At 43.4% G+C, this 23802-nt stretch overlaps 2 protein-coding genes across 3 annotated transcripts in view; both read right to left on the reverse strand.

Moving 5' to 3' along the window:
• Positions 1–561, reverse strand: part of ITGB4 (integrin subunit beta 4) — a 34652-nt gene extending 34091 nt beyond the window's left edge. Inside the window, exon 1 of the mRNA XM_065647549.1 lies at positions 499–561. The gene's annotated coding sequence lies outside the window, so the exon portion shown is untranslated. The remainder of the gene's footprint in view (positions 1–498) is intronic.
• Positions 562–2127: 1566 nt separating this feature from the next.
• The window catches only part of SAP30BP (SAP30 binding protein), a 29593-nt gene continuing 7918 nt past the window's right edge, over positions 2128–23802 (reverse strand). For both annotated transcript variants that reach the window (XM_065647821.1, XM_065647820.1), the window contains 8 exons: positions 14787–14829; positions 9349–9437; positions 6741–6832; positions 6212–6272; positions 5684–5735; positions 5224–5282; positions 3873–3957; positions 2128–3221 (listed from right to left, as the gene is read on the reverse strand). In XM_065647821.1, the coding sequence (XP_065503893.1) occupies positions 3040–3221; positions 3873–3957; positions 5224–5282; positions 5684–5735; positions 6212–6272; positions 6741–6832; positions 9349–9437; positions 14787–14829 (663 nt within the window). In that variant the 3' untranslated portion in view covers positions 2128–3039. The remainder of the gene's footprint in view (positions 3222–3872; positions 3958–5223; positions 5283–5683; positions 5736–6211; positions 6273–6740; positions 6833–9348; positions 9438–14786; positions 14830–23802) is intronic.

Here is a 23802-nt window from a genome sequence, read left to right on the forward strand (position 1 = left end):
AAGACAGCCTTTCCAAATTACTAGATAAACTGAGCAGAAGCAAGACTCAGGCAGGAGTTTCACATCGCAGTTGTGTAAACAATTTGAAAAAAAAAAAACAACAACAAAAAAACCCCCTAAAAAACCAAAACCACCAACCATCTGCAAGGGAGGTTTTTTTGCCTGTCAGGAGGCAAAGTGACCACTTCTGATCCAACTCGACAAGGACTTGTGAGACGTTAAGTAGAAGAGGGTCAGTTCTTACAAACGGCACAAAAATTCTTCCATTATAATTAACTTAATCTAGAAGTCTGGTTAAATGAACGGACTCTCAGACTCTCCCACTGTGTGTTTACCACCGGTTCCAGTTACAGACAGGACAGAGGACGGGGATGCACAAGCCTGGTTGGTACCCCTGGCACTAGACTGCGTTTCTGCCCCCGGGCACACATCCCAGCCACATATTTAATCTCACGCAGCTTCAGACTTGCTCACAGCACACACGTGAAGGATACTCACGAGAGGAATGTTGTCCTAGGAGCCCAGACACAACTCCCACACCTATTCACAGCAGCAGACCATTGCAGTGATCCGTCTGATGCCCAAAGTTTGTCATCAATCTACAGCCCGAGAGAAACTGCAGCAGCTGCTGCCCACTGAGCTGCAGTTTTACCTTGAACCTTCATCCACATGTTGCTCAGCAGGACTTTGAAACAGACATTTATACCGTACAAGTTTTAAACAGGCTGGAATTCTACAAGACATTCTAGACAAAAGTCACCTTATGGAGCTGTAAAGCTGCCTAACGGCTTCTATTTCCCACCACAAGTGCATCCTTGGCCTTTAAAGGAAACCCCTGAAAATTCTATAAACTGTTCCTCAAGGTAAGGAAATAAACACAATAGCTGAGGTGAAATGTGTCATCCGCTGCACAACACAGAAGCCCCCAAACAGAAACACCTCTCAGCCACGGGACCTGTTACCATCTTCCACAGGATGGGGACGGAGTTAAGACTTGAAGGAATTGAGTCAGAAACCCAACGCAGAGTAATTTAACAGATGTTTCCATCTTGCTGTTTTCATGCCTTTCAATATTTCATTGAGCAATTCCACCCTCTCCCCAATTTCCCACTCTACAGTCTAGTCAGTCCCCTGGTTTCTCCCCCATGAGCATTCCTGAACACCGATTTATTTTTTAAGTGAAAATGACTGCTGAAGTGTTTAACACATTTTAAAATTATTTAAAAGCAGGAAACCAACCTCTTATTTCTTCCTTAAATCTCCATAAATGAAAAGCCTGGATCGGCAGGGACATAAGGTATATGAAAGCCTCAAAAAGCAACACTAAATTCTAAGAAATTTACACTTTCGTTGACCTAGCAACTTTCTCTCCTATTCACTGGTTATGCACTAGGAAAAACAAAACAAAACGAAAAAATACAAAAACCCCCAAACAAACAAAAAACCACCAAAAAACCCAACCCAAACCAAACCAACAAAAAAAACCCCAAAAACCAGGCTCTGGGTAGAAATTTAATTTAAAACAATGGAAAACAGAAAAATTACTGTATTTGAAAAATCATGATCTAATTAAAGATCATTTAAATAATTCAGTGAGCACTGCAAAGAAGAAAACAGTCCAGGTTAGCAGCTGTTGCCCTACACAAATGGAACCACAAGTTATTTATCCCACCTGCCTCAAACCAATGAACAAACCACTTCATCTGCTGTTGAGCTCTGGCCTCTATAGATGAGGGTTTTATGAAAGACCCAGGCGCTAGTAATAGAAAGTAACTTTTGAGGAAGTTTAAGATGCAGGAAGAGGTTTGGAAAAAAAAATTGCATGAAAAACAGCTCAATTACCAACTACTTTGGAACATACTCTACAACAAAAGTATCTCAAATAAAAATCAGTTTAATGTCTCTATTCTCCCCCCCACAGCTTGAGATTAAAAAAAAAAAAAAAATCCATAATATGAAAAAACCTTCATGCTACCCCCACCCTCATGGAATTATTACATATTCACTCAATGGTATCTGTAACCCAAAAGAACAACAGATACGGAGTCTCCACTGCCAGGATGAGAAATGCAGACACACAGGGGTTTTTTTAAAGACTTTTTATTTTTATAACAATTTTTTGCTACACAGGTAAGAAGATTTATACAATAAAATTTTCAACTGAAAATACTTTTCACAACAGCGGAGCAAGCAGTAACTGCCATGTGTGCATTTCACAGTACATCACTATCGAGTACAAAGATGGACAATATCACAATCAGGATCGGACGCTCTCCTCTGCTCACCTGCTGCCCAGTCTCATTCCACAGCGATGGAAGAGTTCTCTCTGCAAACCAGCTCACAAATCAAACCTCTACAGCTTATGGGGTCTGCACAGAAATCTCCATCCCTGCAAGATGGTATTTCAGCACAGTTTCCTCAATAGTTCAACTATTTAACACATGGTCACTAAGATCTACACGGACAGGCGCACAGGTACAGATGTCAGCACTATAACAAGGAGTTTACGTTCACAGATGTAGATCACTTCAGGTCTCTGCTACACATTTGAAGATGGACACTGACCAATCGTTTCTGCTTTAATTCCCTTGGAACTGAGCGTACGGGAGGAAGGTACAAATCACAACCTGCTGGCAGCGTTTGAGCGTGACCTGCAATACACAGGGTAATACTGATATTCTCTCACTACTTGCCTTTTTCTTCCCCCCCCCAAACCAGATTTGCAAGTAGAGTAAGAATCTAACATGGTAATTTAATAGGCTAACTTTTGCAAGCTGACTTCAGATACCACCTTCCTCTAGCACAACACAGAGACTGGATCTTCCCACAGCAAGAAAAGGCAGAGGCATTTTCGGCAGAGGTCCATTCCTGTGGGCACACAGCTGGCATGCCTGCTCCTGCTCCCGTTCTTTCCAAAGGGAACTGTGGTCTGTTTCAAAGAATCTTGTCATTTTTACCAAAGGCGAAAGCTACCCCTCCCTTTCGAGAACAATGGCTTCAATGACAATTAAGTCCAAAAATCCAGGCCCAGCGCACAAGTCACTGCTTTGCCTTTTTCACAATGGTGCCAACAGCCGATATGACGGTAGTTTTGGATCCACTTGCACTTGTTGTCACTGTGACAACACCTGGCAGCGTCGCAGTAGTGGTGAGGATGGTGGGCTGAGCTATCGTTGTTACAGGGATCGCCGAGTCCCACTTGCTCTTCCTCTTCTGGGCATCTGTGAATTTAATTAGATGAAGCAAACGAGGATTAGCATTATGTTAATCCCTTCGTAACACACTGTCTTGTCAACTGTTAATATACCACTGCTTGACTAGACAACTTTCTCTCCCATTAATTTCTGCATACACCGGCAGTAAATGTTGAGAAGGAAAGAGAACTTTATACCTCAAGAGTCAAAGTAAAACTCTACACCTAAACTCCAGCCAAATGGGAGACAGGTTCACTCCCTGCCCCAAAGCACATTTAATTCTAACAGAGCACACACATCTCAGTTACCCAGGTACGGGCACAGGACACACTCAGCCTCCAGTGTTTTTATTCCTTTCCTCCCAGTTTAAAAGGCAGGCTGCAGGCAGCAGAATGATTTTCATTCTTTCCAAATTTCTGGATGTATCAGCTCAAGAACACTCTACAACCAAAGACATCAGGAGATTTCTTGACCTACTAATGAACCTCTTCACTACCAACCTGTCTCCTAAGCTTTCATCCCAGGACAGCCATGGGATGAAAGGACTAGAGAAAAGCCACTCCCTCAACTCCTGGAAGGAACACTTTCATGCACTACATACAAATAATAATGATTTCCAGGAAGCACTAATCCCAGCTTTACTGCATCTTAATAGGTACAATCACAATTGTTCTTTACCTCCCACTGTGGTACTGGCTGTTGTGGTTGTTGTAGAAGTGGCGCTTGTTGTTGTGCCCTTCTTAGTGCCCGTCACAAATTCAATCTGGGGAGAGAGAGACACACAGGAGAAAAGTGAAAAGATAAAAAGGAAATGTTAATATATAAAGGGTTTTTTTAACCCACATCACTTCTCTGTGTTTTTAAAGAACAGCTTTAATGTCATGTAAGACCTTGACCTCCAAGCTGACTGTCAAGAAAGATGCAGACCTCAGGCCAAAGGGTACTGAAGTCACGATCATTAACGATTCCTGCAACCCAGCCCTTAAGTCAGACACAATAAAAATGTGTGGGGTTTTGGTTTTCTGGTGTTTTCTTGTTCGGTTGGTTTTGGTGTGTTGTTTTGCTGTTGCTGTTTCTGTTTTAAAAAAAACTTGATATAGCTCAGAAAGGGTAGATCTTGATCATTAAAGAACATATTTATACGGTTAGGCATTCCTGCTCTTTTTCCTTTAAGAAGCGTGCAAGACAAGTCCCTACCTGCACGATTTTCTGCAACTGCACCATAGCAGGAAACCTAGCAACAAAAGCTACAACAGCATGCAGTCTCATATTTTCAAAACTGCAGATAAGGGCAAGGATGTAATCAGATACCTGGGTTATTGTGCAAAACTGAAAACAAGTAGCAAGACACAGCATGCACTGCAAGAAAAAAAATATACCTCCACATACTGAATATGGAAGGAACATTCTGCAAGGTTAGATGGCACACTCTAATATTAGACAGTTTTCTAATATCAGCCATTAGCTTAAAGGCAACATCACTGAACGACAGGAATAAAATCTTCCAAAGCCTGTCTGTGTTCTTTTTAGGGGAACAGAAGAATGTATATTTTGCAACAAGCCAGTACACGCCCCGTTAAAGCTAAAATAGGCCCAACATTTCTGGAAATTAGATGCAAGAAGGCGACAAAGACAAGAGAAAGTGGATATTGATGAGATATGGTGAGGAAATTAAGCTGTAACTAGGCTATGCCACCACGCAAAATGTCACAGATTAAGAAAAAAGCTGTTCTTTATGCATCATCTTGCCTAGATCTGGTTTACTGAATACCAGTTGAAGAGCTTTGCTTTAAAAATATTGACAAAACAGAAGAAAATCCAGTGGAATAAACAACCTGAGAAATGGACCTATAAGGAAGGGCAAACAACTTGATCTGTGCTGCACAGAAAAAGGTGGGCAAGAAGAAAGGTCAGAACCAGGGAAAAACAAACAGTAATAGCATAGAGCATAGTTCATAAGAAACAGCAAAACAACAAAATGAAATTCAGCGGGAAACCCCACATCTCAGTCTCTTTTGGTTTTGAATACCTTTGTGCGTTCCTTCTTGGCCTTCTCCAATTTGTCCATTTCGATCTTCTGGGCTTTGGCTGAGAAAGATCAGAAGTTACAAGAAGCACTAGGAACAGTAAAAATCCATAATTCTATCTCGCTCACACACTTCCCATCATAAACAATCGAAAACTTCAAACTGCATATAGAAAATTAAACTGCCATGAAACCAACTACTGCTTTTTGATCAAAGCATTACTGCACTAAATTAATGATTTAAGAGATGAAAACATTGAAGAACCAATTTAAATGAAAAGGCTTTCCAGACTGATGAAGCATCAATAACATTCAGGCACATCCAACCAGAATGAAGTAGTTAAGGGCAGCATGTGATGACTTCTCATTTATAAAGGAAGTGAAGACTCCAGTGCAGTTAATTAACTACAAAACACAAAGAGCTAAGTTAGGATTTAAAAAAAGAGAGACTTCCTGGAATTACCTAGTGCCTCATAATACGAATCCTCTGACCAGCCATGAGGATCAAACATGTCCTAAAGAAGAAAAAATAAATCAGTTTATGGTTATTTCCACACATACAGACAGCCCAGTTCAAAAACATTTTATGTATTTCTGTTCACTGATGATATTCATAACACATTTCTTCTTGTATCCCAGTGACACAGAGATCACATCAGACCTTCTTTTATAGGACCACATTCTATTGTGAATGAAGAAACAGCTCTGAAGCCAAAAAGATGCTGGGATAAGACATGCTTTCTTCTGCTGCTCAGCTTCTTTCCCCTCCAGGAGTTTCATGTATATCTACGCACTTCAGCACTTTTTGATCAGAGTCATTATAGCAAAGTTGAAGGCACTGAGGCTCAGTACCACATAAAAACGCTCACTTCAATGCAGAGGATCAGACTAAAGTTCCCTTAAAGGACCTCAAGAAAGCCCGAGCTAAGACCATACACCCCTGTATTATCTTTTACGCACTCCCTTGCCAGTCAAAAATATTACACCTCACCTTTGGATAATTTGTACCAAGTTCATCAATTGAACAAAACTGGATCAGCTTTTCATAGATGCTGCAAAGGAAAGACAAGAGTTCAGAATAGAGCCAGTGAGCCACAAGTAAACAGATGCATTTCAGATTTGTTACTGGAAAGGGGCTGTCACCTCATTACACCGTAGGAGTAAAATCAGAACCTGGGAAGCTACGCTTGCTGTGATGGATGCGGCACGCCATTAACCACATTATTTCCCACTTCCCCAAATTAATCTCCCAGCTTCCAGAACAGACACATCTTCCAAAATCCTTCATCCAAAGCCTGTACATTTAAAATTTTACCAACAAACCAACTCTAGTTGTTGCCTCACAGAACATACACACACTAAGTTTACTGTTTCAGTTATAATCAAATTATGTCTTTCTCATTTTTGTAAGCAGTAGTACTTCTTCCTCAGGATCCCGTTTCTGCTACAACACCAAAGAAGAAAATTCTTGGAATTTGCTGTGTTGTGCTTTGGTCACACAGGAAAAGCTGGTGGCTCACCTGGGGTTGCGGAACTCCTTCTTCCTCTGAATGATGTAGTTCATATCCATGCCCTCTTTTATTTTCCTCTCATATAGCCTTTGAATTTTATCCTAATGGAGAAAGATTACAGGGTAAGCCAGTACAAAAAGGAAGAGCTGACTATCCAAAGTGTACATGTGTAAACAAGTCAACTGAACCAGTGCCCTTCCTGCATGGAGCAAGGATTCCACCTCTTCCTGAAGGCCAGGCAGGCTGATTAGCACAGACACTCCCTCCTTTACGGTCTGAAAATATCTTCATGAATTATCTGGATGGGTACAGGAACAGATCTTTGCACCTTCTGAAGGCTTCAGCCATTAAAGATTTGCATTTGAGACAGTAGTGCATCCACCTTCCTCTCGGTCTGCTGATTCCCTTTACAGCAATGACTACAGAAACCAGCTCCAAGACAGGTGAACTCCATAAAGTTTCTCCCAAAACTTACAGTGACCATCACACCCACCTCTAGACTCCATCATGCACATGAAAAACAGCTGCTGGGCTACACTGTGCACAAGTCGAGGCTCATGGCTATGCCTGGGTAAGAGATGAGCAGAGCCAAGTTCTGCTAGAGAATTAAAACCAAGGTGATCACCAGGTACTGCTGGTGGTGTCTACTGGCAGCCCAACGCTCTTAGGAACGACGCACTTGTAAATCCCCGCTTGGGCACAAGCACCAGTTAGATGGAATCAAGTTCTCTTTGCAGATCACACATGGAGTTACCAAGTCTACAAATATCTTAGCGAAGGCACAAGCCTCTGTGAAAGGCAACTTAACGGACTTCAGATTGGAAACGTCAAGCAGTCTACTCTCCAAAAAGTCTGAAAGATTTAAAATAAACATGGATTTTTTTGTCTTCCTCAGCAAGGTAGTGAAACACCTTAAAAGTATTATTTACTCTGGTGATGCTGAAGGGATGGCAAAAGCAGAAGCTTTCAGATGGAACATATACTTTAGTGGTACTAGTAGAATATTCTCAGTAATTTCCTTAATATTTTCTTTTTGATGCAAATTTCTCATGTAATGGAAGCATATAAAGATGTGAGGCTGGGCACCAGTCTTTCAGGATGGGAGAGCTGAGTCAATTTTCCTTTGTTCCTTCTGGATAAGTCACTTCATGTCTTCTCTGTGCGGGCAGTCAACGCGAACAGAGAACGGACTATTGTCTAAGGGTTTGCTGATGCCTGAATGAAAGAGGACTGTTAAGAGCTGATACAAAACTCCTATTTCATCAACTTCAATAAAAGCTTTATAAGATAAATTTTCACCAGGTCCTCTCACAATTAGCAAGAAGAAATTACACAGTCTTCACATCCAGCATACACACCATGAGGTTTGGAAAAAAAAACAAAAAACAAAAAACCAAAAAAACCACAAACCCAAAACTGCAAAGAGGATTAATTTAGGGAATGGAAACGATTGAAATGGTGTTCCTGTTTGTTCACACCTCATGGAGGTAGCAATATGCTCCACAAAGTCCACAGTCCTCACTCAAATTTATAATAAGAAATACTTCCCCTTAGCACAGCCCAAGATACAGTTTATTAGAGGAAGAATCTGACAAAACAAGAGAGTGAATCAACAGTGCGAGGCCTCGAACACTTTGAATCTCTAAGGAACAATCCCACCTCCTTGCTTAAAGTGCTCTCAGAGGTGGTTTGACCTGCTAACAGAGGACAAGTTCTCCTTTGATTTAACACAGTAAACTGCTGTCAAAGGAGAAGAAAAATCTGCTTTATTCTGTCTACTCTCTCGAGCTTTATGCATTCCTCAGATCTAACACACTCTAATTCATTGATGTCAGAACAATAAAATGGGTGTGCCCAGGTACACTGTGCAGAGAAGAAATCGTGATCTGGATGGTGAGTCATTCTGAATCAACACTGCACATGAGTAGCTCGCTTTATAGAGCATTCCAGAAGTGATTCCTTACTTGTATACCTACTGGGCAGATAACTGTAGTTAAAACTCAAATGGATGGTAGGAAACAGCAGGTCCTGCCCTTTCATTTGCTCTCCATCAGGAGGAGGAGAACAGAGGAGGTTACTGCAAAGCTGGTTACTGCAATTATTTGGGTGTGCACCAGAGAAAACATGCATTTGTTTTCTTTTGCTGCCTCTAAGTTACCAGCCTTCCCGCTAAATGTTTATCATCTAGAGATACGTAGGTGGAAAAGGAATCCAGTCAATGCTGCCTCAACTATTCCAGTGAGGGGATTCTCAGGCCCGTATAGAAAAACAATGATTTGTTCTTTCCTGCAGAGCTGAATTTGCTGAGGTAAGAGGATAGCGCCTTCACAGTAAACATTGCTTCTGGGTCACTGGTGGGATCAAGTGCCATTTTAAAGCATAAGTGACCCACAGAGACTAGAAAACAGCTTTAAGCTACTTTGACATTTCTAAACTAGAATTGCTGCAAATTCTAAAGCATTAACGCAGTGCATAAACTCAGTGTGGTAAAAACCCAGCTTTAATGCTGGATTTTTCAATTGTGCAAAAACACTAAGCAGAATACCCAAATATCGCCCCTCCCTAGTGAAATGCAAACCTTTAAAAAAAAAATAAAGCTAAGTGGACTTATACCAACCTGCAGCTGGTTAGAACATCTGCCAGGAGGCTCAGGAGGGATTTTGATCTCATCTGGAGACATGTTCCGCACTCTCTCTGAAAAAGAAGCTGTAAGAGAGCAAACCACATATGAGTTCTGGCGATACTAAAGGGACTTTAAGCCATGCAAGTCATTAGACTTGTTTTATGTCCTTGCTAGTGCTACTCTAGCACTGAGAAACAATGGGTAAAGTAACAGGAGTGCTGTCAATCGGTACTCATGGTGTTCTCAAAGTGCTGAGCAAGAAGCAACTAAAGGTCAGATCACTGGCAGAGGGATGTGATGCTTGTTTTACTGACATCTGCCTTATACCATGGTTCTGCATCACACCCATGTGTAAACCTTTATTTTAAGGGGTCTCTTCACCTCAGCATGGAACAGTGAAAAGCAAAGCTACTCCGCGCTCCAGCTGCAATTAGCGCTAAGATCCTCAAAGGCGAAGAATCTGCACAGAAACAAAGGGTGGTTCGTGGACTGTATCTCCAAACCCCTGAACTGTGCACCATATACTGAGCCCTCCACTACTCCAGGTCTCCCATGTGCACCAAGTCCTGCTCTGAATAGCTCAGATAACCTGGAGTTTCTGACAAAACTCGTGTCAGGATACTCTGACGGAGAGAATCAGACTGAGTTTGTGGAGGATCACAGGACCAATCTAAAGCAGCCTGGCTCATCGCCGGTTTGGGGGAGGCAATCGCTTTGCATCCTTCACATTTCAAGACCTACCTCCATAAACTAAAACGGTTCAAGAAGGGAACAACCCTCCCCAAGGCTGTCAGGAGTTAACCACAAGAAAATACATTTTATCCTCAAGTAACATTTCCTTAATAGGCACTTTGATCTTCGCTTACGGAGTCAGACTATTGCTAGAAAGAACAACTCGTTCTGCAGGACTGAGAAGAGACCAGTACAGATTGCCAGATTTCAATAGCTGTTTGTGTTGGGATATACTGTTAGAGTACCTGATTGCCCTGTAAAGATCAGTTTACAGAGTTATCAGCAAAATAAACTTCATGTTTTCCCCCCTATTTCTTGCATCTTTCCCATTCAGTTATGGGAAACCCAGGCAGTTCTCTAGTCTTGGAGCAGAGATTTGTGCCATATTTAAGCAGTTGGGATTGTTTTCAACCATAATTTGTACAGGGAAAACATCTCAGAGTCATAGTCTGTAGAGGATAAATGAGACCTGACACCAGCACAGAAGTCATATCAAGCAACCCATTCGCATTTGTGTCTCCTGAATTATATATTCCTCAGTAAAAGCTGCCTGAACTGCAGTTACAGCATGCTCAAGTTCAGCTCCTTTGACTAAAGCCCAGAAGGGCCCACAGGACAGACACCGGCGCTGGAACGCAGCATGTTCTGCCCTCCAGCACAGAGCGCCCGACAGCTGAGGTTACAGATAATCAACACTACACACGGTCAGTGCTACTGCAGTTTCTAGTTCTTTTGTAAAAATGTAAAGCACTAAGGACAATATCCTTTGAAGATGCCAAGCTGGCAGGCAACCACTCATTCTATTTGACCAAGACGTTGCTGAGGGTTAAATTCTTCAGCAGTTGCTAGTAATGAACAAAAAGTGTCCTTTGGCATTTACTAAGAGCATGCCTTCATGGAGGAAGGAAAGCTTGCCAGAGCCCCTACAGAAAGGCAGGCAAACCAGAGCTCCCTGACAACAAGGCACACATTTGTTATAGGTTACAGCTGCTGGTGGGATGGGGAAGCCTCTAGCTTAATTAGAGTTTCAAGAACCCAGAGAGACAGTAGCAAATAGAAGTGTTGATAATAAACGGCACACTAGGCTTTCTGGAAAAGGTGAAAGCTGATTAATGGCTTAAGAGATTCACAGCATCAGCAGAAACATTAAGAAAAAAGGTCATCAAATCTGGACTTCATAAAGCAAAGAAAGGACCTAAAAACCACATGTGAAGGCTAGCTCCAAGCTAGACAGCCCATAGGCTCTTCATCTTTGCAGACGACCAGAAGAACCATAGAGAAACAAAACATTTATGGGAAGGGGAATTACAGGCTCATATAAACTCAGGAACTCAGGGAAAGATCTCTGTCCAACCATCAAGGAACTCAAAGTCATAATCAATTCAAAGCTCCTTTGAAACAGAAATAACACTGGAGGAGGAACAAGAGCTCTCAATGAAACAATACATTTTGACCCATGACTTTTCAGGTTTTGGTGCTCATTTGCTCTTTTTGTTTGAGCCATATGAAAACAAATAATTTAACAACATGATACTGATGAGGGAAGGCATCTCTTACTAGTTTATAAGGAACTGGAAGATGTCTTTGTTTCCTGCAATCCCACTGTAACCATATGCAGCTGAAGACCGAGCCAGCAGCGAGGCTACGTGCACCCTGCTCCACCATGGAAACTGAGCACAAACATTCATCATTACTCAGTCATTTCATCACATTGCAGCCAGACTGAGATGCCACATCACTAGGAACAAAAGGATGAGTTTAACCCTTCCAGGGTTATTTACAGTAAGGAAGCACAAATAATCCATGCCCTGCAGCAGTCATCAAGCCTCCTCCCCAAACAGATGGCAGAATGGTTGATTCCACAGCCGCTTCCCACCAGCTCTTTCCCTAGAGGCTGGGGCAGCTGGGATTATCATCCAAAATAATCCTAGAATTTGCATATATAGCCATGGGCTCCTGTATAAGAGATTTTGTGTTTGCAAAGTCTCAAGCGCAGCTTTCTGCTGCCTATACAGCAGTAAATGCAGACAGACGGCTACCAAGGTGTGTCCTCGCAGGATACATCCAACTGCTCTGTGCATCCTGTTATTTCTGCCAAGATCAAAGTTTTACTTTTACGTGAGTCACAGGCAGTGACACTGCTGCAGCCTCTAATTGGGCCGGTGATTTGCTGGCTCACAGCCCGGAGGATCTCCATGTGGGGACCTCAGGAAGTCGGCTGTTGGCACGATTAATCACTATGGGCACACCCAGGTTCTGGCTCACAGTGAGCAAATATCTTCCTCTAATCAGATTTCACAGTCCAGGTAAAGAACCAGGGCCGTAAAGCAGATCCCATGACTCAGATGGGAGTTCAAGAAAGCAGGAGCCGATGCACTGCCAGGTCTGCAATTCAAAGCACCCTGCTGAAGGACATGGCCAGTGGTGCTTAGCCTGTACATTCCCCATGCTGCCCTAAAGTTAAAAATTTCATCAGCATAAGCAATAGGTGCTTGTAGCTTTTTGTGCAGCCAGAGCATGAACCGTGGCAAGCCAGAGATGTTCAGCTGCTCCTGGACACTGTGTAGGAGGCCAAAGCACAGCCAACTGTTACGGGGTACCTAGCAAAGATTCAGCACTGCAGTATTCAATGGAGGATATTTACTTGCCAGATCTTGATGAGGCAAATAATTAAACAGAAACGCTACATTTAATCTGCTTCCGTTTCAGATAGATGGGTTATTTGACCAGCATATCCAATGGCACAAAGCCACACTGCACAGCAGGAGAGAAAGTGCCACAGCACAGACTGTGCCCTCAGTTCCTTCCAGAACAAAACGACTGCTCACGGTGCAAAGGCCACGTTGGAGACACGGTCAGAGGGCATGAGGGAGCTTTGTTTTCTACAGATGGGTTGGCAGATTTTCCCAGTGCAGAGAGAACCAGAAGAACAGAGAACACAGGCATGGAGAGCTGGTTGTATCCGGACAGATGAGGGTGTGGATCATCTGAGGTCTGGTCCAACATCTTGCCTCAGCGTTCTCGGTGAGTAACAATGCTCCCCAGGTAGGATGAAGAACTCCTGTCCCTTTCAAGGTTCACTTGTATGCTGCATCTTAAGCAGCCACAAGGGATTATAGGCAGTATCAGGTGCCAGTTTGTCTATAAAGGTCACACTATGCAAAAAAACCAAGCAAAGACCCGGAAAGGGTAATCAGAGTGGCATGGCTTTTCCCTGGAGACACACAAACCGGTGGTGCCTGGTCTCTAAAACTGCATTCTTTGGCACTAATCAAGTCTGCTTGGCACAAACTGAGGTGTGTGGGTCTCTGATTTCCTGGCACCAGAACAGCCAAATCAGAGGGAAAAACTGGAAGCAACAACATGCCAGTGAGTCACCCATCCATGGAAGGACACTAGTTCCCTTTCTGCTCTGTGGGCTGAGAAATGCAGAAAGAGACCTGCAACTCAGCCATATTTTCTGCTTTCATGAACACTGACTTTGTGCTCAGATATCCTAAGGGCTGGAGAGAACATTTCTTACAGTACAAAAGGTAAACAACCATGCTGCAAAGAACTTCAGGGCAAAAAAATCCCCCGCATCCTAAAAGTATTGTTTTGCAGGGCCACAGGAAACAGCAAATGCAACGTCCAGCCAGCACTATGTACTCTTCAGAGTGGTACAAAAAGCCCAAAAGGACAACACTGATGCAGAAATCTATCAAAATAAGTTTCACACATACTTCTTCCTCAGCCACAGGGCAGTTGCTGCTGAAATCTCCCCTCGCATTCTTTGAGGCTTTGATTATGTGATCACTACTTCAGCGTACGTCAGGACAACCGTGCCCTTCCCAGCTGCTCATCCCTCCTGTTTTCTTTGAGCCAGCTCCAGTGCTCCCCTAGCACACACTAAGCAGGTCAAGGAATGGATCCAGCTGGAAGACTCACAGGGGAGAAAAAAAAAAAATAGCAGTGAAGGTGGGTCTCCAACTCCCAGACCAGCTCAAGGCACACAAACATCAGCATGTGTCTGGGGGAGGTAAAATAGAAACACTATTTTTGGCAGGAGCCTACATAAATGCTGTACTTAAGCAACTGCATAACCACAGACTTTATTAAAGGTGATGCTGAGCAACAGAAGGTTATCTTCTGAGAAGGGCAGGTCCGTGAGCTTTTAAAGCAAAAAGCACTTGTGGAAAACTAAGGAAGACTTAAGACTTCCACATACTGATATTAGACAAAACTTTACATGTCCAGATTGGAGAAGTTCATTGCTTTGTGGCAGAAAATTCTGCAACTTTTTCCATTCAAGAATTCTAACTCTTAAAGTCCAAATTTCCAAGAAGGGCGTGGTTCTCGCATTACACCAACCACAAGGTTCTTGCAACAGTTCCTTTTCACCTAGATAAGATACGGTCTAATGCAAAAGATGTAGAGAATCCAGCACGGCAAATATGCTGACCTCTAATAACCTAGTTCTGCAGAAAGCTAGAGAGCACACAACTGCTCTGTGTGTGCTACTATTGGGAAAGAATACTAAAAATGTATGGCAAACCTGAATCCAGGTACCAGACTCACCAACACCACCCACTCAAAAGCTTGTGGTGCTGTAACAAGTGTCCCCTGCGCAGCTTTTAGGCCTGCATGCAAGTCTGGGCTATCACGAGACAAACAGGTCTAGTCTGAAAAAAACGTGAATAAATACTTCTGAGCAAACTTACCAACTAGCTCCTGAGGATCTCTTTTCTCCACTTCTGAGAATTCCTGGGAGAAAGGGAGAAAAACAGATTTTAGTCAAGGTATACTTCCAATCTAAAAAGCTATACTGTCCATTTGTTTGGAATTTTACCCATTAGTTCTGAGATAAAAGAATAAAAATTAAGAATGAAATGCAAGTTATTAGATAATAGGGCAATGTTTGTACCATGGAACGCCAAAGCCTAACAGGATGCTCTGTTTCCTTTCAAAGCTAGAGCCTAAACTGAATGAAAGAATTCAGGCTTTGTTTCTGTGATTCCCGGACATTTTCAGCTCCTTCTAAATTCCACAAAAACTGCTGTCCTTGAAGCCTTTCCTCAAAACAGATCAAACTATGAATATAGATGCTTCATTTTTGGTGACCAGCCCTTGGCACTAGCCAAGAGTCAATGTTTTAGATCCAGCTAAATACAAGCTGGATCCAGCCCACAGAAAACTGCGTAAGCTCTGGGAATGCCAAGCCCAGGCCTGTGCAATCCCCAGTCCTCTGAGCAGGGCCAGCAGGACACCTTCCCCAGAGTAACGCGAGAACAGCCGAAATGCTCCCAGAGCCAGCGGCAGAGCACGACGACTTCAGAGCAGCATCTGCTCGGCCTCCGCAGACACACGGGGCTCTGCGGGGTCCCGGGCTGCTGAGGTTTGCCCGTCGTGTCATTCTGTAATTGTGCCATTCGGGGCTTTGGCTGATAAACCCTCTGCAAACCAAAAAGCCAGGCGCATGGTGGCTGTGCAGATCCTGTATTCCCATTTTAGAAGAACGCTGCCACTGTCGAGTCTCTCTTGGCCGCTGCTTTCCAGGAGTGACACATCTGATCTGCTCTACCAGAAATCCAAGGGCAACCTCCGCTGGCTTGTAATGCTGTCTGGAGATCACCTCAACACAGCTAATCCCTCCTTATTTATACAAATTAAGTTTGCTTCAGTTGCAGGAACACAGCAAATGTTTGCATCAGAGTCTGCTGAGCAGGAGGTGTTAAGTAGGATAAGACACTCTTAAATAAACTTTCCCCATATTGAGACCAAAGCTCAAATATTTCAGTGCTTCTGAGAGACCCCAGGAGAGTCACAAGTGATATCAAGTCCAGCACAAATAACATTTCTGAAACAGTATCAGCTGTATTCCAACATTGCCCTCTCCTCCCTGCCTCCCTTCCAAAGACCTTTTGTGACTCAATGGACTGTGTATCCAAAATTCCTCAGTGCTTCCAAACACTGAAGCTATTCATTCAACCTGACACAGACATAATGCTGCCTCCTTGCTGCTTGGTAACCACCCTCCGAACCCCCTCCCTTTACTCCATTTCCAATCAGGTGAGAGATGCACAAGGTGATGAGAAAACAGCAAGGTCAGCGAGCCAGATCTGGGAACAGGCTCTGCCAAACTCACTGTGAAAACCCACCAATTTCCAGAGAAGCCAAAGCCCTCTGGAAGCAGAAAAAGAAATTCTTTGTGTAGCACTAACTGCTACAGGGCACTTTTTAACAGCCATTTGTGAAAGAGGCGGAGAAAAAAAAAAAAAAAAAGCACACTGTTTCTCCCTAAGCACACTGGGATTACAAAAATAAAGGCTAAAGCTATTTTAGAAAAAAAAAAAGGAAAGCAGTACACGAAGGAACAAGCATCTTCTCACTGGCCAGCTGGCAAGACCCTGGGCCTGTGTGAGATGGGCTGTAGCACAACAGCTCTAAGGCACCACATTAACACCTCTTCTCCCGGGCTCTTCAGAAAGAACGGCACAAGCAGAAAAACTTACAACAAAGGCCTGATATTTCAAAGAAGCAAATTTATGCCCAGAGAAGGAGCTCTTTTTGACGAAGGCACTGGCTGGGAATCCAGGGAATTTCAGCAGTCTTCTCTGCAAGCCCACGCGGGCACGGCGTTCACGTGCTGAGCCTCAACCGCGTCGACGCGGCTTTAACAAGGGGAGGCTCAGCTCGGCACCAGAGAAGTGGGGGCAATTCTGCGGTAACTAATCGGTTGTGAGGACAAATTCGGATTAGCATGCAGGCTGGAGAAGTTCACAGAGCTACAGATAGAAGGCAAGCTTATGTCCAGGCAGCACACAATGAGTCCTTAGGCAGTGAACACATGCGGTGGGAAAGCTGCTTTATTTCCCTTTAGGGGAGAACTTGCTAGATATGTAATTAAAAGTATTTCTTGCCTTGGTTTGAGACAAGAAGCAAATGTTTTTTGAGGCGAAAGGAGGGAACTGCTTTTGTTCCAACCTTGACTGAATTACCTCCCGTACTCTTATCTTTTGAAAGTTTTAAATGGACTGAGAGGGAAGAGGAAGAAACTACGTCCCCGAGCACCTCTTCATCCTTCCTCTTACCCAGCACTGTATTTATTATTCCATTATCCCTCCCATCTTCTGCCCACTTGTCCTATAACTATCCAAAAACACAAAGGCAAAAGAAAAAAAAAATCCCCCAAATGACCAATATCACCAAGCAGGCACTTAAGCAACCCAGTGACACAGTCCTGAATTGGACTTTAGACGTGCTAAATGCCCTTGAGAAGGCTGCCCTCTTATTTGGCCTGTAAATAGGGTTGGAAGGGTATTTGCTGTATTTGTGAAGTTTTCAGAAGCCCATTTTCAAGTCTCCTGTAGCTGTTTGGAGCCAGCACCAAGCGTAAGCACACAATTCTCAGAAAACATGAACTAACGTTCTGAGAGATAATTTTATGGCCAAAACCTCTCCTGTTACGTACCTTCCATTAGACACATCTCTAAAATGTCAGATGCGTTAAGTAGCATGTTTCATGAATTTCCAGAATCATCAGTAAGCTTGCTTTCACCAAAAGCAAACTTGCTCTTTAATTTGCATTCTTTAATCCTAGAGGCACAGCACTCACCTGCCCCACTTGTAGCAGGCTGAATAAAACCAGTCCTATCAGGCCACCACCGCGTATTTACCCGCTCTGATCGCCCACACGTGTTCCACCACAGCCGCTCTGGCACGCCTGGTCTCCACATCCTCAGGCCACAGCCAAGACATCAGAAACCCCAGAGCTACACCAAGCAAAAGAAAACAAGTTCGCCAACATTTTACAGGCACACCTCGCTGCCCAGGGGATATGAATTTTGCTTACTGACGAATTACTGCGTACCTACACCCACCGCTCCGTCATTAACAAGCTGCAGACATCAACACAGCTTTCATTAAGTCAGAATACTTTCAAGCCTCTTACATGCCTTCAGAAAACAAAGAGATGACCGACTCCTCCTACGGTGCTTGTTCATATTTGCTCAGTTTATTGTCTAACACTATCGCAAGGCAAGTACCAACAACTTGACCAAAGATGTACGGTTTGGCAGATGTGAGATCTAAGAAGTTTTCTTCAAACGCTTGAGTATCTACTGAAGATTCAGAACTTCAGGACAGTCTAAAAACCTTCAGTGGAGTAATGACCCAACAAGAACTGTCCTACACTCCCTTAGGCTAATGTAAGTCTGGGACACATGTGGAATACCATGAACTGATTAGAAAACACAGCATTTAAAAAACCAAAACAAAACCCCACCATATTTTCTGCATATGTAATCCAATATAAAGTTGAATGAGATAATCACCAGCTAATGAGGTACAATAAATACTGCATGGCTGCTACTTTTTCATTGTGAAATGGAAGAAATATTTACACAAAGACAAGATATTTCTGAAAGAATGCAAACATTTAATCAATGGAAAATTTGGAAGATGATTGAATTTTGAGTCGAGAATTTATCTAAACCCATTCAGGGCAAGGTGATCTTTTTGTAGATTACTACGTCATCGATACCAATTGTGCCACGTATCAGTGTCTTGCATGGAGAGCACAAAATCAAGCGGGTGAGTGGTTCCAAGCAGAGGGGACTTTATGTCAAATCTCTGTCACAACAAATATATAAAAGGTCTTGGAGCCTTCAAGTACCATAGAGCTCCAGGCATCGTCTATTGGGTTCATTTCCACTTGGACTACTGAAAAATAACGAGGTTAAGACTTCACTAGTGGCACCTTCCAATACTCCGGAGTTTTCACCAGCCTGACCTCTGAAAGGCTGGATGGGAACATCTCTGCATTTATTTTTCCAGCCAGTCTCTCACTACTCACACAGTCAGCCTGGCAACATTAGTCATGCTGAAAATGCCTTCTACCATCACAGAAATAGAGAACTTGAGTAAAAGTGTCCTGTGCTCATTCTTTTTCTCTAGTCACTTTATCCTATCTAGTATTACATGATGACTTCTAAGGATGGCTGGATTGAGTCAAAAAAGAGTAGTACCGTACTTTATTCCTCTCGTGCACTCAGCAAGTTGATTTTCTGGCTGCTATCTCCTTTGCAGCCTCAATCTCATGGGATCCACTGTCGAAGGGGCTGAAGCCAGATGGCCTTGCTCCAGCAGCCCCACTGAAAGGGGCCAAGGCACCTCGTGGTGGTTCAGAGCCAGGTTGGAAGGGACTGAAAGGCAGCAAGACAAGCAGGAGGCAGACTCCTTTCCCCTGACCTGGAGACTAATAAAAAGCAGCATCTGAAGAGCACAAACTGCTATGGGCGAAGACAAAGTATCAAACAACAACCACCACCCCACACACACAAGAAAAAAAAAAAAAGGTTTTTAACAACTAATTGGACCACAATTTCTGTGCTTTTAAGAGCAACTCTGCACATCGGCTCACCAACAGCAACAAACGGTTACTCCATTACTACTCCTGTGTGTGTGTGTGTGTGTTCAGGAAAAGGTTTTCCATTCTTTCTAATTTCCCAAGACAAATGCTTTCTTCAAGCCCTGGGCAGGATGACACTGCCTGCAAGAGCCTGACTGATGCGAACCCAGCCTGATGGTTCGGTTTTCACATATCATGATCAGTGAAAGGTGATGAGCAAGCTGAAGGTGTGTGTGTGTACAAACATAAGGAAAGCACTGCATTTGGGCTTAAGATTTCACCTCAGCAAGGTGAAATACAGACCATCTTTTCAATCGCAGAGCATTTCCATTCAGTTACATAAAATCCAATCTCTGCTCAGGTTGCATGGAAAATAAAAATAAGCAAACACAATCTTCACTGTAGAACAGAGATTAAAGGAAGGAAGCAAAAACAATATGAATCTGAGACTGACGAATTCAAGTTTGGAAAGGCCAAAAAAAAGTTTTATTTAATGGAAAGAATGGACTGACTAACAACAATGCTCACTAAATCCTTCCTGAAACAAGATCCATAAACCCAGTACAAAGCCCACATCAAACATAACTGTTGGCATTAACTGTCGCCAAAAGGTACAAACTTAACCATCAATTTCTCGCAGAAGCAGTCGCATGTGCTAATGCAGGAGTGCGTCAAACTACGAGAAGAAATGGCTGAATAGGGAGGCAGAAAAGACAAAACCAGGAGGCGATTGCTTTAAATAAGATGCAAATTGTAAGAAATTGAGAAGTTGATGCCAGATTTGCCACCGCTCTGTTGCGTTCTCAGACTTGCAGCCAATTTAGCCCTACGGCTTCATTTTTCCCCTGACTTCCAGTTAGCATTAAAAAAAAAGTAGCAAGGAAGCTTCCACAGTACCCCAACAAGATTTTCTCTTTTTCCCAGAGAGAATGCTCTTGCATTGCAGAATTTCTTCTCTCCCCCAACTATTTCACCTAATTGTTTGCACATAAATTTTAACACTATTTTAAACTGACAGCCACAAAACGTATAGACCAGTCACGCTGTTGTCACGCTAGTGGATTAGTTTGAAGATATTAATGCAGAGAATTTTTCAGTGCAATCCTTCCACTGGTAGCCAGTGGATCTGCTGCAATATTGTTACAATGGATTTCTCTTATCTCAGAAGCTGCCAGCAAACAGTTTTTGCAATTTTTCATCCTCTCTACAATTCACACTATCGCCTGTAGTCCTAACATGTCAATAGCCTCATTTGGCCCAGTATGATGGAAAGAAACTCTATAATTTAACACAAATTGTTACAGGAGTTGTCTAAGCTGACAGTGAAAACGGCCTTGCCAAAGCAAGTGGGTGAAATGTTTCTATGCAGGTAGCAAGAGAAAGACCTTTCCAAACCCTGGATGATGTGCACTATTTTTTTTTGCCTTTTTTTTCCTTTTCTTTTTTAAAGGGACATGCTAGCAATGATGTTCTTGCTTTTCTACAAACATCAGAAGCGCTAATGGGAAGAGAACACCAGAAACTTCTTATTTAATATTTAAAGTGCATTATTAAGACTTCGTTTCTTGCTCACCAGATCTGCCTCCCACTGGTGTGCTACCAGGCTGAGGACAGCAAACAGCGTGTATCAGGCGTATTCAGAGTCTGGGGAAGAGAAAACAGGAATATGGTGCTTTTATTCCTCCACGCCCCCTTTTTTCTCATATTGTGAGAGAGGAGAATCCCAAGAGAAAGTTCGAAACAAGCCCATTTCCTACGGCCATATCCTGTTTGCCAGCTCTGATACATAACTCGCAGGCACAGTTCCCAGCACGAGATAAGAAATTTAACTAAGAAAAAACTGTAGGGACCATGATCTGGATACCAAGAGAAGCACAGCAGCTCCAAAACGAGCCACCTATAGGAAAACAATGATACATTCAACCTTCAGCGACACTTATGTACCATCTGTACAAAGAGACCTATTTCGATATTATTGTCACAAACAAAAAGGGAAGAACAAGTCCGGAAAGAGTCAACTCCTGAGACATTCCTTAAGCATCTTATCAAAACAAAGAACATGTGTTGCTGACAGTGCCTTTTACAGCTAAAGTAAGTTTAAAAATCCACCTTCATTTCATTTCAATTTCATTGAAAAAACACGGAAAAATCCCAACCAAGAACTGGCAAAACATTTCAGTGAGAAAATCCTTTAGAATGGAAGCATTCAGAGCATAAAAGCCTTTAAATAGCTGCTTTGAAACTTGATTCCGCTCACCTGACACATGCTATCTCAATATTTGACAAAGATTATTTGTTAGAAGTAATTTCCAGCCAAGGAACTGTGTGCCAGAACTCCCTCTTTCCAGGTGGAGGTACAGTTAATAACATTTGCCTTACGACAGCACCCTGGTCCCAAAACTACTTCCCTTGGCTGCCTCCTCTCTCCCGTCCGCCTCCGATGCGAGGGGCCCTCCGAGTTCAACATTTGCAGATCACCCTGGGCACGTGTTTTACAAGACCACGGGGAACGGCCTCTCCACAGCACAGACACCACGTGCAAAACGTGCAAACCAGCCTGCACAGGAGGTTGCGCAGCCCCTGGGAGCGCAGCAGCCTTCGGCAGGTGCCACGCATGGAGCAGCTCCCAGCAGCCTCCACCCGAAGCCACCACGGTCACCTCATTCTGCAGGGCCCAGACATTCTGCTTTCAAGTCACTTTTGCTTCCTACAGCGAAACAGGATTTCAGAGGTGAAATATCAGCATCACCTGATAGTAGCTTGTTACCTCAAGCCCTTTTCTTTTTTTTTTTTTTACCCAATTGATGCAGTGCAGAGTCAAGTAGAAGGTGAAACCAAGCTGTGAGAAATCTCACAGCAGCAAAGCAAAGGTTCAGAAGAGCTGACAAAATTAACTTCTTGAACCAGCTTTCTCCCCAAACACACCCATATTTTTTCTTCACAGTTTGGAGTAGAGGGGAGTGTAAACGCAAGGATTTTCAATAGGATGTGCTCCTCCACGAAGGGATCCCATGGAGTTTTTGTAGATTTTGGTCCTTCTGTGCCCAGAATGGGGAAGCTGGAAGAAGTTATTTTCATATGTTTGTTGGTATTTGAGGCAATCCTCCATCTGTGCTGACTGTTCAGACTCTCACTTTGACATGCACCAACATGCAAATTAAGCACAGCCTATTTCAGTCCAGCAGACAGAAATAATTGCGACAACAGAACTGGACTTGAAGAGCTTAGACCTTTATCAGGTGAAATATGCAGAGGGAAGCAGCTCCAGAAAGGACTTTTCTTCAAGTTTAAAGACAAACAGAAAAAGCCCAGCTCTTCCTTTGGAGAAAGGCGAGCCACACCTGTGTCAATAATCTGTGGTATTTAGTACTGCAGGGAGTGAAGAGTCTGCCGCAGCATGTATGCCCGGCGGCGGGGAGGAAGGAACAAGCTTGTCCATGGACGTGTCTCATCCTCCAAACAGCTCAAGAGCTGGACTGAAGCCAGCAGCTCTCGAGCAGGTAAGCCAGCTTCAGAGACCAACGATGCTGGGATCTGTCGCCCTCTCAGGCAGACAGAGCTGGAGAAACAGAACTATGTGGGGCAAGGGGAAAAATAATAAAATACCAAATGCTGTTTTGTTTCCTGCATGCAAAACTGTTCAACTGCTGCTGATACTCTGTCAACCACCTAGTTAAAAAATGGGAACCAGGTTTCAGCTGTTTGAACGTCCGAGCGCTGAGGGAAATGACGCTGAGCTGACTTTGCTCCCTCGAGGGCTCTCTGCAGGTAACGCTGTCTGCCCAACTACCAAACTCACCGCTTCCCTCGGCAGAGCGCTGGAAAACAGCCTGCCAAACCTACAACGAGGGGAAAAACACGTCGAGTTGGAAGCGCAGACAGCATTTTGCAGAATTACATTAAAAGGAAGCTGGAATAAAGGAAAAAAATGAATCTGAGACTGTGGTGCTTATCACTGGCACCTGCAGCTGTGCTCACAGGCAAAGGAATGAGTGGGAAACAATCCCCAGAGATGCAGCCCTAACCCCAGCCCTGGACACTGAGCAGTTCACGCTTTGAAAGCGTTTACAAAGGGGTACGCAACACAGCCACACATAACACAAGGCCGTTTGTAAAATACAGCTGCTCTTCTGCCAGTTCTGCCCAACAGAGCTCAATACTAACCCAGATAGTGTCCAAAAGGCAAGAGAAAGTTGGGGGGGGGTGGGGGGGGGCCAGAAAAAAAAGAACATAATTAATATTTTTGTTTATTTCTGATGAGACATGGGGAGTGCCTTTCCACACCATACTTAAACCAGTTATATCCTACCAGATCTGGCCACCGCAAG

The sequence above is a fragment of the Caloenas nicobarica genome, chromosome 18 (assembly GCF_036013445.1).
Source record: "Caloenas nicobarica isolate bCalNic1 chromosome 18, bCalNic1.hap1, whole genome shotgun sequence".
Lineage (NCBI taxonomy): Eukaryota > Metazoa > Chordata > Aves > Columbiformes > Columbidae > Caloenas > Caloenas nicobarica.